At 39.6% G+C, this 14,118-nt stretch overlaps 1 protein-coding gene across 2 annotated transcripts in view; it reads right to left on the bottom strand.

The window, feature by feature from the left end:
* The window catches only part of LOC122669403 (putative methyltransferase At1g22800, mitochondrial), a 42,027-nt gene that overhangs the window by 2,415 nt on the left and 25,494 nt on the right, over positions 1 to 14,118 (bottom strand). Inside the window, exons 4-10 of one of the 2 annotated variants that reach the window (XM_043866166.1) lie at positions 10,512 to 10,653; positions 10,293 to 10,362; positions 10,101 to 10,165; positions 9,924 to 10,002; positions 4,776 to 4,863; positions 3,679 to 3,743; positions 3,458 to 3,547 (exon numbers count right to left, since the gene is read on the bottom strand). In XM_043866166.1, coding sequence (XP_043722101.1) covers positions 3,458 to 3,547; positions 3,679 to 3,743; positions 4,776 to 4,863; positions 9,924 to 10,002; positions 10,101 to 10,165; positions 10,293 to 10,362; positions 10,512 to 10,653 — 599 coding nt within the window. The remainder of the gene's footprint in view (positions 1 to 3,457; positions 3,548 to 3,678; positions 3,744 to 4,775; positions 4,864 to 9,923; positions 10,003 to 10,100; positions 10,166 to 10,292; positions 10,363 to 10,511; positions 10,654 to 14,118) is intronic. The other variant, XM_043866167.1, reaches the window with a different exon arrangement.

The raw sequence follows: 14,118 nt of genomic DNA, 5'->3' as shown, positions 1-14,118 counted from the left end.
GCGATCATTCGGCTGGATCCAACCTCTATAAAATGGTCTTTTTACATTTACAACAGTTAAATCCAAGGAGGTCAGCTGGCCTGTCACGTGGTCGACCAGCTCTGCCAAAAATAGAGCCGTTTGAGTCTCTTTTGGCCATTCCTCCTCCTCTATTTAAGAGAGATTAAGGGGAGTTTCAACTAAGACTCTTGCACACATTATGCACATCTTTTAATCTTGGTTTATGGGTTTTTGAGAATCATATTGTTAGCAGTGTTATAGTGTACCACAATAAGGGGGAGTGTCCCTATCGTGGCTTGGTGGTCTGTTTGAGGTTTTCCTAGTTAGATTAGGACTTTTCTTGTTTGTTATTCTCTTAGCTAAGTAGCTTGAACTGTTTTGTCTCTAGGATTCCTACTTGTTCTCTAAGTTTGGATTCCTAGTAGCTATCTAAGTTGTAAACTCTTTTTCTTTATTATAAATACAATCGGTGGGGGAGCTGCTGGGATATAGAGCCTGCGTGCTGGTCTCAGCAGTATTACCCTCTTCTCTCATTCTCTTGTCTCTCTTTCTCTCTGTGGTTGCTGGTATTCAATGGATGGTATTGTAACACATAGTATTGTGCTACTAACTTGTTTATTCTATCTTCTAGAGGTTTTAGCTTTGTGCTTTCATTTGTTTATCTTGTCTTAGAGAGGCTTTTTAAATTTGAGTCGAAACACTCAATCTTCAAAGAGCATTGAAGTAGGAAATTGGTGAATCTCTGTTGTTGTAAAGGTTGTGAGTAGTCCAGAAAACTACTTGAGTTTGAGTATTAGCCGAAACACTTTGGGTTAATTGTGAGCTCGGGAAAACAATTCTGAAAAGATTTGATCAATGCCATTTGGAAATTGATCCATAGTGAAAAGTCGAAGTGTGGGAATATTACTTGGTAGTGGACGTAAGCAAGAGGCTGAACCATTCTTATCTATTGGGTTATCATTGTCTCTTTCCCCCCTTCTCTCAATGGTGCTGTGTATTTCCTTACAACAATTGCACTCATCTTTTGATTTGAGTAGTAATGCTTTTTTATTTGGGCATATCATTCCGCATCACCCAATTCACCCTTTCTTGGGTTGCCACTTGCCACAGGTCCTACATCATGTACCAAGGCGAGCCATGGTGGAAGGCAGGCGCCTTGGCGCTCAGATGTTCTCTTAGGCAACTCTGTGCTGAATGAGACCACCCTTAAGATATTGTATGTTTTGTAAATTGTAATTTTCTTATACTAGGAATATATTCCATTGTGATTTTTAGCCAGGGACTAGAGATATGGCCAAAGACCTGGATACATTACATCATTCCCGAGATTTATGTATCATATATATCAAAAACGTGAACCTCTTCGTCTTTGATGAACCCTCCCTCCATGGCTCCTTCTCCCCTCTCCCTCTCTCTCTCCCTCCCTCCCGTCTGTAACTTGTGGCACCAGCAACAGATCCGGTGAATCAACCTAACAATGTCAGCAGACCTCTACATCTGGAAGGTAATTAGAAACTAGTTTTCTACTCTTCTCTTCCATCATCTAAAACCTTATTCTCTTATTGTACTATTGTTGGTCTGTAAGTGCATCAAATTCAAAGAGGTGGATGGAAGGAAGAGATAACTTTGAAGTTCAAACTCCACATGGACAACGGTGAACCATGGAAATGGTGGAGCCATGGAGTTATTCCACAGTTCCAATGAAGAAGACACCAGGAGAGAGAGAGAGAGAGAGGGACAACAGAACCAGATGAGCTTCAGCCTCTCCCTCTTCTTCTTCTTCTTTTCTGTGACTTCATTCTCCTGCAACCTTTTCTCCTTTTCTTGCAAGGGGTTTTTTCCCTTATCTTTCTTCTTATTTACAGAAAATGGAGGATCTCAAGAAGCCTCTGTTTCTTTCTTTCCATGAGTCTAGGAACCTTAACAGTGTGGTGACCACATGGCTTGGAGGTCAAGGAGTGCCTTGTTGCCTAGGTGATGTCATCACAACTACGCTTCTCTAATCCATAAATGTGGCTCATGACCTAAATTACCTAAGATGTAGTACAACAGACAAATTAAGGGTGAAATTCAGTTGATCAATTCGTTTGGAAAAAATCCCACCCACTAGGTGGACCCAACATCACTGTTAATGTGTTGATCTGAAATGAGACCACTTGAACAAAGTAATCAACAATGATCCACAACAATATTCTGAGGACCACTAGAACTCTCTACTGGAATGCTTTTGATTCACACTGAATATTAATCCAAATCAATTTGCACTGTCTGAACAGTCTGGTTTTAGAAAACTGTATTGTACAATGAAACCCCAACCATAAAGAAGGGGTGGTAATCCTGTGTGGGGAAATTTCTTTCCGCGGCCTTTTTCATTTTAAATACCAAGTTCCAAAACAATTAGAACCTGTCCCCCCCCCCCCCCCCAACAAGGGCTGGCAAAAGGTATCCCTTTACCCATTTTATCCACCCACCCTACCTGACCTTAGTTTGGAAGGTAAAGGTAAGGATGCTTACCGTATAAGAAATGGCAGGGTAAGGGGGTCTAAACCTCCCCATTTACCCGTCTAGGTACAGACAAATAGGTAACCACATCCCATTTGAAATCCCAATTCCCCAAACCCAAAGTCTAAAACACTAACCAAGTTTACAATTGATGATGCTTCACCCATCTTACCTTAGATTTTAAGGTTAAGACCATTACCTGATCCTACCCTACCTGTTTCCTCCACTACCTCCCCACCCCTTGCTTTTTTTTTTGGAGGGGAGGGAGGGGGGGGGGTTGTTGTTGCTGGAGGAATTCCACATACAGAACATAGTGTGTGGACCATACCAAGGAAGAAGAAGCATCCCTTCTTTTCTTCCTTTTTTTTTTTTTTTGGGGAGGGGGGGTGTTGCATGGACCACACAAAGGGAAGAACAGTAGGTTAATTTGGCAAAAGAAATTAAAAGTAGGGATGGATGATGTAAAAAACTGAATGATGTTAAATAATTTTTTAATAATTAATGTATGAGTTATTTGCTTGTTGGTATATTCAAATTTTATTAATAGGAGTACTAGATTTTAACTTTATGATTGATTCAAATATTTTAATCTCACCAATTAAACTTTTATTAATTAGAAAAAATAAATAAATGTAATTAAATACATTAATTATTTAATTTCCTTTGTGTAGGTTTCAATGTTTTGGAACTTAATCCTCATTACCAGGAAATTAAATTAACTTTTATCACCAAAGATAAAAGAAAATTATGATATTGCAACCAGGTCAAAATATTATAAATCAAAACAAAATGCTATACATATTTACTGATGTCAATTTTTGGATCCACTTGACTCAACAATTGAAGCCAGTTGACTTAAATCAAACCCGGCCAAGACAAGTTTTAGAACATCGATTCTCAGCATTAAGTACATAAGTTTGTCTCGTAAGTATCATTTATGCAATGGAACCCTTACCTGAAAAGTTGCAGGGACAGTTCCATCCTCTGCTGCAAACATTGACTGATATACAGCAGCAGTTGCCAAGGCAGTATCCCTCTTTAAGATCTTGACCACATTCAGAAACACAAAATACAAGCCAATGAGAACAGTTAAGAGATCAGCCTGTGACATTTAATAACAATAACAGATGTACTTTTTATCATAGATTGGTTGCTTCTCTCTGAAAAACGCCTTACTTTATTCCTTTGCAGAAGAGCATTAGTTTCACCCATCGAACGTAAATGTTCAATCAGCTCCAAAGCTACAAGTCAACGGTAAACTTGAATCATGAGAAACAGAAAGGAGGTTCAACCAATTATTAGGGTACATCAGTGTGAACTGTTAATCACATTAGATGCACTCAGCTACAAAATTTGAATTGGATTTGGATTTCCCCATGGACAGTTCATAAAGCACAAGTCCAGAAACATGTTCTTATAATCTTATTCATTGATGAGTTGATGGATAAGTTCCAGGTACCCATAAGAAGGCTGTTCTCCATGGAACAGAACTCCATCCTTCAACAAAAAATTTTCGAAGTGGATGCACTTGCATGTGGAAGTCCATGTTGATGATGGTAAAGATATCAAGAACTTTACGTTTCAGGCCACAGTACCAGCACAACCAACCTTTAACACACTAAAAATGGAAGTAGGTTCACATAAGATGTTAACTACAGTAAGAAAATTCTGAAAGATTTGAAGATAAAAGGCAGAAGTATTTGAAAGTCAGTTTTCAAGCAGGGTTCACATTACTTGTATCCAACCGCAGCGGGGGGGGGGGGGGGCGGGGGGAATAAACAAACAAAAACTAAAAACTACCTTGAGAAATCAGCTGATGGAACAAGATTCCAAGCAATAAGATCTAAGGCAAATAATTTGGGAATTTGGTACCAATCACCAGATGGAGAATGACAGACACATCTGCAGTTCATAGGAAATGCACAACTGGAGGGTATCTGAAGTACATTCTCCAACGGAAGTAGAAGACAGATAGGTGGAGAAGAAAGGGAGGAAAGAAGACCGTTTTATTGGACAAAGAACAAGTGCAGCTCATGTGTGGGAGAGAACATCTTTTCAACATCAATGAACAGAAAAAGGGAAAATCCCCCATTGTGAATTTGGAACTAGAACAAACTTCATATTTTGCAGTCTACATTTTCAACTGTAGATATATTGACTCCTATAACATTAAGATCGTTTTCAACAGCAGATATCTTGACTCCTATAACATTAAGATGCAATGTGCCTCACATGGTGGAACTGGTAACTCCAAAAGTAAAAGAAGAACTCACCACTGTCATATCTAACAGTGTATTCATCAACATCAACACCTGGAATGGTGAAGCCTGCCCTTGTCAAAAGATTGCCGGCATCTCGCACCTAAATGCAAAAACAATGCATTTAGAACTGTAACTAAAACACTGGCCTTAAAAACTCACTGTTAAAGGTCAAAGATATATGTGGGCAACAACATGGAGTGGTGCCAATTCACATACCAATCAAAACCTATGCTTGGTGCAGCAAGGAAAAAGGCCAAAGAAGCTTCCACAGCAAGCCACATGACATGATCCTAGTAATGCCATTTTCAGACACTAAAACGAGATATCCACTAATAATAAAGCATATGTGACAGTAACTGAATTATCTTGCTAAAGAATCATACATCCACTTAATTAATTTTTTATCATTATCTGTATGAAATTCAATTATATTACATCTTAAATAAATACATAGAAGTGAAATAAGATGCATATAGTTAGAAATCATATCATACATGTGAAAAGAAAAGATGCACCATAAATTTTCTGTATGAGCTTTACAATAATAGACAAATACTAGATGGTGGGGCAAAAGCTCAACCCTTCATCTCCTCCAGAATATTCTTAGGCCCATACTGCAGGTGAACATCCTAATCCATTCAAATTAAGGATACTAAACTCTAGAGTGTGCGGAAATGAGGTAAACAGTCAAATTCACACAGCTCATAGGAGCAAAGTGTTGGAAAGGCAAAAGCTTACAGACTCAAGGTCCCAAACAAACCAGTAGTCTAATTTCCTCAAGCAGTCTACAAACCATCTTCCCATGTGATGTCTTAATTGGCATATGGTACCAACTGAATCAAGTCTAATCTATTCAAGGGGATCATACCCAAGGTTTTAAGTATCTTAACGTATCTGCCAATACTAACCAATACGTATCTTATTTTTTGGGTATCGATACGATATGTCACCGATACGATACTTAAAAAGTATCAACTGTATAGGGTCGATACGTGACCCGATATGGTTAATACTCTCCGATACGATACGATACGTCTCTTAAAATCACCTTTCTGATACCATACCCGATACCGATACTTTAAACCTTGATCATACCTCAACTTGATTGACTTGTTTTGACTACTTTGACAGCCCCAAAGTGACATGCGAGTATGCGACATCTACATATAAAGAGAAGTTCTCCACTAACATAAGCCTCGCAACAAGGAGGTCTGTAACAGATGAAATGATGAATAAGGAGTCATAGAGATTGGGGTCTAAGACATGAAGTTATATACAAGATTGACGTACATATGACCTGGAAAAGAAAACTACTGTTTCAAAACTCCCCATGCTGACAGTCCGTTCTTGTCATTTGATGATTCATGGTATCCAATACAGGTAACAAGTCGAACTAGTATAGCATCCCTAAGACTTTTTTTTTTGATAAGTTACTAATTTTTTATTTGATGGAATAACGAAATTTTATTGGGCCTTTGGCTAGAAAATAACTATACAATGTCTACAAGGAAAAGTTACTAAACTGCCCCTGTACATTCCTTATACTTATCGAAAAACCTCACTTCATACAATGCTATGTGGATCTATGTATAAGCCCTCTCTACCCATGCCATCCTTGACTAAGGCATCTGCTAAAGAGTTAGTCGATTAAGGCCTCTCCAAGAAAATAAGATGTTCCCTTGGTTGCATAGAGATTTTGCTCTACTAATCAGATGTGCCAATCTCTGCAGGATCTTCAAGGATTTGAGTTAAACTACTTTATCACTAAATGTTGAGCCCTTTCCACTAGAACATGAGTCCAACATTTGTGTAGCATAAATAGATAACTATGAATTATCTCTTTGATTTCTGCTATATTTGAACCCTTATTTCCAATAAGAACCTAAAAACCCATAAGAATATTTCTCAAGTGACCCCTAAACACTCCATCAATCCCAGCTGATCTTGGGCTTCCAGAACTACTCCCATCAAAATTTAATTTCATAGCATAATCAGGTGGGATGGACCATTCTTGCACAATCAACTCTCTATGTAGGTCTGACCTCACCACCTGTCCCGACTCCAAATAATATCGAAAGGGACACCCAAAATCTGTCTTGGTTCTTAGTTCATTAAGCTGCCCGGACCATAATGGATTCACAAATCCTGCACAGTTTTTTCTTTCTTCCCATATACTCCATAAGATCTCTGTTATGGTGTACCTCCACAAAAATTTGTCCCTAATTTCAAAAGAGATAGAGAGACTCATACATCAGAGAATCAATTTGGCTTTATGCCCCGGGTAGATCCACGACAAAAGCTATCTACTTATTGAGGCTCATGGAAAGATATAGAAATAGCAAGAAGGATCTCCATATGGTCTTTATTGATCTGGAAAAATCCTACAATGCGGCATGTTCTAATGAAGAGAGGGGTGTTGAGTAAATATGTGGATGTAATTAAAGATATATATGAGGGCATGGTGACTAGTGTGAGATCTGTGGGAGGTCAGGGTAAGGAATTTGCAATTACAATTGGGTTACATCAAGGATAAGCCTTAATTCCTTACCTTTTTGCGCTCATCATAGACGACCTAACTAAGAGCATTCAAGACAAGGTCCCGTGGTGTATGCTCTTCGCCGATGATATCGTTTGGTGGATGAGACAAAAACAAGGATTAATGCTAAGTTAAAGCTTTGGAGACCAACCTTGGAAACAAGAGGCCTTAAGATTAGTAGAACGAAGATGGAAAGAGAGATTCCACAAAGTGACTATTTTAGATATTTGGGGCAATCATAAGTAAGGATGGGAACATAGAGGATGATGTTTCACAGAGAATTAAAGTGGGATGGTTGAAGTGGAGAGGTGCGTCCAGAGTGTTGTGAGATCGTTGTATTCCTTTAAACAAGGTTTAAAGTATCAGTATCGGGTATCATATCAATCGGGTGATTTTAAGAGACGTATTGTATCGTATCGGAGATACGTATCGAACAACACAAATACGCATAGAAATGGTCAAGATAGAAGGTCGTGCTTGGAGCGTTGGTCAAGTGCTCACTTGCTGAACACTTGGTCACGGGTTTAAGTCCTGGAAACAGGGGTAAGGACCTTCCCCAGACCCTGCTAAACGTGGTAGCCTTGTGCACTGGGTACGACCTTTTTTATAGAAATGGTCAAGATACACATGGAAATACACTTTTGGAACAAAAACAATATAAATAAGCAATATATAACAAGTGTCATGCATAAACACTAAAATGGAGAATAATGTTTAACCAAACAAGTGCATTAAATTGAAATTGTTATAAAAGATAAGATTTCTTACATGTTGTAATCATCTATAGCCATGAAGACTATTGGATGATCCAAAGGATGATGTTGTTGAACTCATTGATTCGTTTTTTATTCTAAAAGTATGAAAAACCAAGATTAAACGTAAGATTTTAGACTTTTGGTTGAGAGTTTTCATTCATTTTTCCGTTAGAATAGGAGTTGTATCGTGTCTGTTAGTGAAAATGCCTTTTTTATGGAATGTATCGATGGTATCGGTACGTATTGGTATGTATCGAGCCGTATCGATACGTATTAAACCACTCACAAAACCCTTTACTGGACGTATCGATGGTATCGTATCGGCCCATATCGGCCGGTACAATTCACGACAGTCCATTTTTTTAAAAAGAGACGTATCGGTATGTACCGTATCGGTACCGACCGATACCGATACGTATCGGCTGATGCGGTACGATATGTACTGGTACTTTAAACCATGCCTTTAAAGCTTAAAGGAAAGTTCTATAGGATTGTTGTATGACCGGCTATGATGGGTATGGGGCAGAATGTTAGGCAGTTAAGAAGTGTCATATTGAGAAGCTATGTGTAGCAAAAATGAGGATGTTAAGATGGATGTGTGGAAAAACTAGGAAGGATAAAATAAGAAATGATCGGATTAGAGCTGACCTAGGAGTTGCCCCGATCAATGACAAGCTCCGAGAGAGCCGTTTGACGTGGTATGGTCATGTTCAACGGAGGCCTAGGGAGCCCCAGTAAGGAAGAGTGATATGATCCCAATTGAAGGGGTTAAAAGAACTAGGGGAAGGCCTAAAATGACCATAGGTGAAGTTGTGAGGAAGGACTTGCATTGCCTAGGTCTTGTACCAAGTATGACCTCGGATAGAGCCCATTGGAGGGCAAGGATCCATGTAGCAGACCCCAAAGAGACCCAGGAAATGAATCCTTAGTTCCCTAACAAAGTCATAATGAATAAACAAGTCCCCATCCTTCTTGCATAATTGACAATTTTGGGGTAAAAGAGACCTACTAGCTCTTCTTCTTTGTAACATATCACATGCATTAACTTTTTCAAAATAGATTTCCCATGATAAGAACTTATATTTGGTGGGGTTAAGGATTTCCAAATCAATTTGTACGGAAAAGTGGGTATAGGAAAAGGCCTAAAATGTCTTCCATCTCCCCATCCCTCAAGGTGCCTTCCCCATAGGAGATAGAATGATAGCATGGAAAGAAATTTTTGTTATTATCAAAAATACCACTGGATGTAGCCCCAAACACAATAACATCACGGACATCATCAATATAAATCTGATGAAGATCAGGAAGATTTAAAATGTCCTCCATCTCCCCCTCCCTCAAAGTCCCCCTAAAGCCAAAATACCCTTAAACTTCTCCATCATTTAAAGATATACCGTCCCATTTCATTCTTCCTTTCTCTCTTACTAATGCATACAGCCTTGGAAATCGTGAACTAAACGGATCCTCTCCATACCATCTATTGTCCCATAATCGCACTCTAGCTCCGGCACCTTTGATAAGTTATTAATGTGCTTTGCACGAAGACATGTTACATAAATGATTGCATTTGAATCCATTATTCCCAATGGTTAGGATAATTGCCTTCCAAGTAATAGACATGGGTTTAACTCCCGACAAACGCATTGCCATACCTTTTTTTTCATTCCAAAAAGAAAAAATCCATTATATAACCTGGACTTTCCTATCTATGTGAATTCAACTATTCATATGCTTATGAACATATATGCACTACAAACATGTCTATGTCTTACTTGAAGAACGAATACCAAAATAATTTGAAATGAGACTATGGAATTAGATGTCGGATTCTGATAATCCCTAAGGGGAATTCTGCAGCAGATTACATACTTGAGCCAGAGGAGATATTCTTGGACTGATGCCACCTTCACGCTCCATCTGTGCTAAAGTGCATGCTATTCTTAGCTCCCTAGGGACCAATTCCCAGTAAAAAAGACAAAGGAAAAATGGTTATTTACTGAATGTACTAAAAATCCACTATTGTCCCAAAGAATGGAATTAAACAACTTTAATGTCTCTCCACCAAGAATAGCTGCTAAAAATAGGCCATCAGGTTTCAACGCCAGTCTACTCTGCCAAAATTGAATAAAAAATGTCAGCATTAACTACTAAAACAGTTCCACAAAAGAACTCATCTATCCAGCTATATACAAATAAAAATAGTGGTCATATGGACTTATAGGGGAGAGGAGCACTTACTTGAATCATTGCTCCTGGAAGATCATTTGTCCAATGTAGTCCCAAACAACTGATAATCAGATCTAGTGAGCTTCATGAAGAAAAATATTTAGTAGGTAATAAAAAATTAAGGTTCCTTCCCATTACATTATCTATAAAACTGAAATGAGAAAAAAAAATTACTGACAAATCCACCCCTTTTCAATACATAATTTGTTACAGATTGCTGAGTAGGCATACCTTTCTTTTATGGGCAAGAACTCCTCATCACCAACCACAAAGGATGTTTCAATATTGCTATTAGATGCATCTTGTGCAGAATCTTTACACAATTTGATCATGTCATGCGATGAATCCATCATAATGAGCTTTTCAATACCACCTAACAAAGAAATGGTAGACATCATTCCAACCAAGATAGTTGTTTAGATCCACCTGCTTCAAAGAGCTGAAACTTCTAACTGAAGGGTGGTAATCATTGCTTGGTTAACAAAATGTTAATGCCCCTCAATTCTCACATCTTTCATACTCCATTGTGTACTTAGGCTTAGTTGAGAAGAAGAGAGAAAAGAGAGAATGATTTGGCTTGTCAAGAAGATAGAAGTCACCACTTTATGTATAACTAGAGACCATTACAGTAATGGAAATAAAATCCTAGCAGAATCACATGTGCATAATGTTGGAATATCCATGCATAAGGCAAAAAGAATAGTCCCACATCAGATATGAAAGGGGATGTGGGTGGGTTAATAGGTACTTGGGCACCCTCTCCTTAACGGCTAGATTTTGAGGATGAGACCCAAATCCCCAACAAGTGGTATCAGAGCCGGGGCGTGGAAATTCCCGTTTGGCCGAGGGTTCTCGGGGTTTGATCTCAGGCTCCACGTCAACTCCCGCGTGGAGGGGGAGATCGGGATCTCAGGCTCCACGTGGAGGGGGAGATTGTTGGGATATCCACGCATAAGTTAAAAAGAATAGTCCCACATCGGATATGAAAGGGGATGTGGGTGAGCTAATAGGTACTTGGGCACCCTCTCCTTAACGGCTAGCTTTCGATGATGAGACCATAGTACTAAAACTCGCGAAATTTCGGTCGAGATATTGAATATTTCGAGTATCTCGACCTGTCCGAAACGAAATGCAAGTCCGACATGAAAAAATGCAATATTTTGAATATTTCGGAAATTTTGGAAATTTCGATCATTTCGTTTCGGAAATCTCGGTAATTTCAGTCACATCTCGTTTCAAAATTTTCAGAAATCTCAGTCATTTTTGGCATTTTACACCCACAGAAAAATACCATATTTCGACGAAATTTCGGTATCTCGGAAATTTCAGTCAGACCGAAACACCGAAACGAAATGAGATTTAGTACCATGGATGAGACCCCAGTCCCTAACTGTTGAATAATGTACACCAGAATACCGTGGGGGTATTCTGGTCATTTTGGTGTTTTATTTTTATTATTATGTACTGCCTAGCTATGTCGGCTATGGCAGGGTCATTATTGTCCCTAAGTTGTATTTTTTTAGATTATAAATATATGGCTTGGCTGATCACATATATCATTCAAGCAATTCCATTATTTCGGTTTTGTTAACATGGCATCAGAGCCAATTTCTCTGATCTAGGTTACAAAACATTCCCCCCTCCTTCCCCTCCATCGTTTTTCTCCTTCTCCTTGCTTCTTCTTCTTCTTTTTTTCTGTTTTTTCTCTTTGCTTAAGGGCAGCACTGATGAGGTGATCAGATGATCTAGCTGCTGCCCTCTACATACCTCAATTAATGATATACAAGTTTGGTTTTCATCTGTGATACCTGCTGCCCTGTTCTCTTCTACTATTATTTGGAAGCCCTCATCTTGAAGATCAGATCTACTTATTCCTGGAGTTTGATTGTTCACCTTTGAAGGTTCCTCTCTCGCAACATTGGACAGCACCTACTGCAGCCCTACATCCACCATTGAAGCCATCTTCCCTCAATCGATCACTATTTCAGGGTTTTTCAAAACCCTGACTTTTACCGATTTTGGGGTTTTAGGTTTCGGATCTTGCTAATTTTTGGAGGGTGTGTTTCTCCAACCACAAAGAGCACTCGACAATATTCTCAGCCCTTTTCAGAATTTTTTGAAGACCCCTAACCCTAATTGATCACCTCTTTCAGGGTTTTTTTCAAAACCCTGCACTTTATCGATTTTCGGGGTTAGGGTTGTTTGTGTTGCTGCTGCCAAGAGGGTTTTCATACCCCATATTCAGCTTCTTCTTCTGGTATTTCTGCCTTATATTTGTCATCATTATGCCGGACTCTGATGTTACCACGGCTACTTCTGATAGCGATGGTCAGACTAGGATTGACTTTCTTCCATACGCTGCTGCCATTAAGCTTGATGGTACGAACTATTTAATATGGGCCAGATCTGTCTCCTTGACCGTGGCTGGTAGGGGACTTACTGGCCCTCTTACTGGCACCACCAAACAGCCCACTGAGGAAGGTGCTGCTCGTACTAAATGGGCTGCCAATGATGCTATGGTGATGTCCTTTGTTCTGAATTCTATGCACACTGACCTCTCTAGTCAGTATCTCCTCCTTGACACTGCTACACAGATATGGACTGCTGTCAAGGGAACCTATGGTCGGTCAGATAGTGGTGCTTAGGTTTATGAGATTAGGAAGACACTCCAAAACACTACTCAGAAGGAGTTGTCTGTCACTAAATACTATGCTGCCCTCAAGTGTTTATGGCAGCAATTGGATTACTATGCTCGTTTTCAGCCCACTACTACTGCCGACATTACTGCCTATCACTCTTATGTGGACCAGTTTCGGGTCTATTTTTGGCTAGCCTTAATGATGATTATGATCCTATTCGTGTGCAAGTTCTAGGTCGGGTTCCTTTCCCCACTTTGGAGGAGACTTTTTCTTATGTTCACAGTGAAGAGACACGTCGGGCTGCTATGATGGTTACTCCTAAAGTTGAGAGATCAGCCTTACAGGCTACTGGCTCCACCCAGATTCCTTCTTCTGACAGTATTGCTGCTGCTGCTACAGCCAAAGAGCCTGTGAAGTGTGATCTTTGCCACAAACCGTATCACACTAAGGCCCAGTGTTGGAAATTACATGGGAAGCCTACTGATTTTGAGGCCAAACGTGGTCGTGCTAAGCCTAAAAACAAAGCCAGTCACATTGAAAGAGTAGCTCCAAGCCCCACTACTAACGTTGGTTTCTCCCAGGAAGAATTCCAAGCTCTACGGCGTTTGTTACACACTTCCGCTGCCTCTACTACATCTGCTGCCAATTCAGGTTCCTTCTTTGCCCGTACAGGTATTCCCTTTGCTGGTCATTGCGCATCGGTTGTCTCCACTCCTTAGATTATAGACTCTAGTGCCACTGATCACATGACAGGTTCTTCTAGCCTCTTCAATACATATTTCTCTGCTTCTGGCAAAGATAAAGTCAAAATTGCTGATGGATCCCTCTCCTCCATTTCAAGGAAAGGATCCATTGGATGTTCCCCTTCTCTTACCTTGTCTTCTGTGTTGCATATTCCCAAGTTTGCAACTAATCTTCTTTCTATTAGCAGTATTACCAAATCTCTGAATTGTAAAGTGACTTTTTTTCCTACTCATTGTGTTTTTCAGGAATTGGACTCGGGGAAGACGATTGGATCAGGTAAAGTGCATGGCGGATTGTACCTGCTTAATGGCGAACCTGCATCTACCCAGGCATTACCTTCTCAGCTCTGTCACCCGGCATCTTTCTCTTCTGAATTACACAAATGGCATTCTAGACTAGGACATCCCCCTTTAGGAACATTATCCTCTTTATTTCCAGCATTAGTCAAAGAATGT

This window comes from Telopea speciosissima, chromosome 7 (assembly GCF_018873765.1).
Source record: "Telopea speciosissima isolate NSW1024214 ecotype Mountain lineage chromosome 7, Tspe_v1, whole genome shotgun sequence".
NCBI lineage: Eukaryota > Viridiplantae > Streptophyta > Magnoliopsida > Proteales > Proteaceae > Telopea > Telopea speciosissima.
This window is presented reverse-complemented; position numbering and strand designations above follow the sequence as displayed.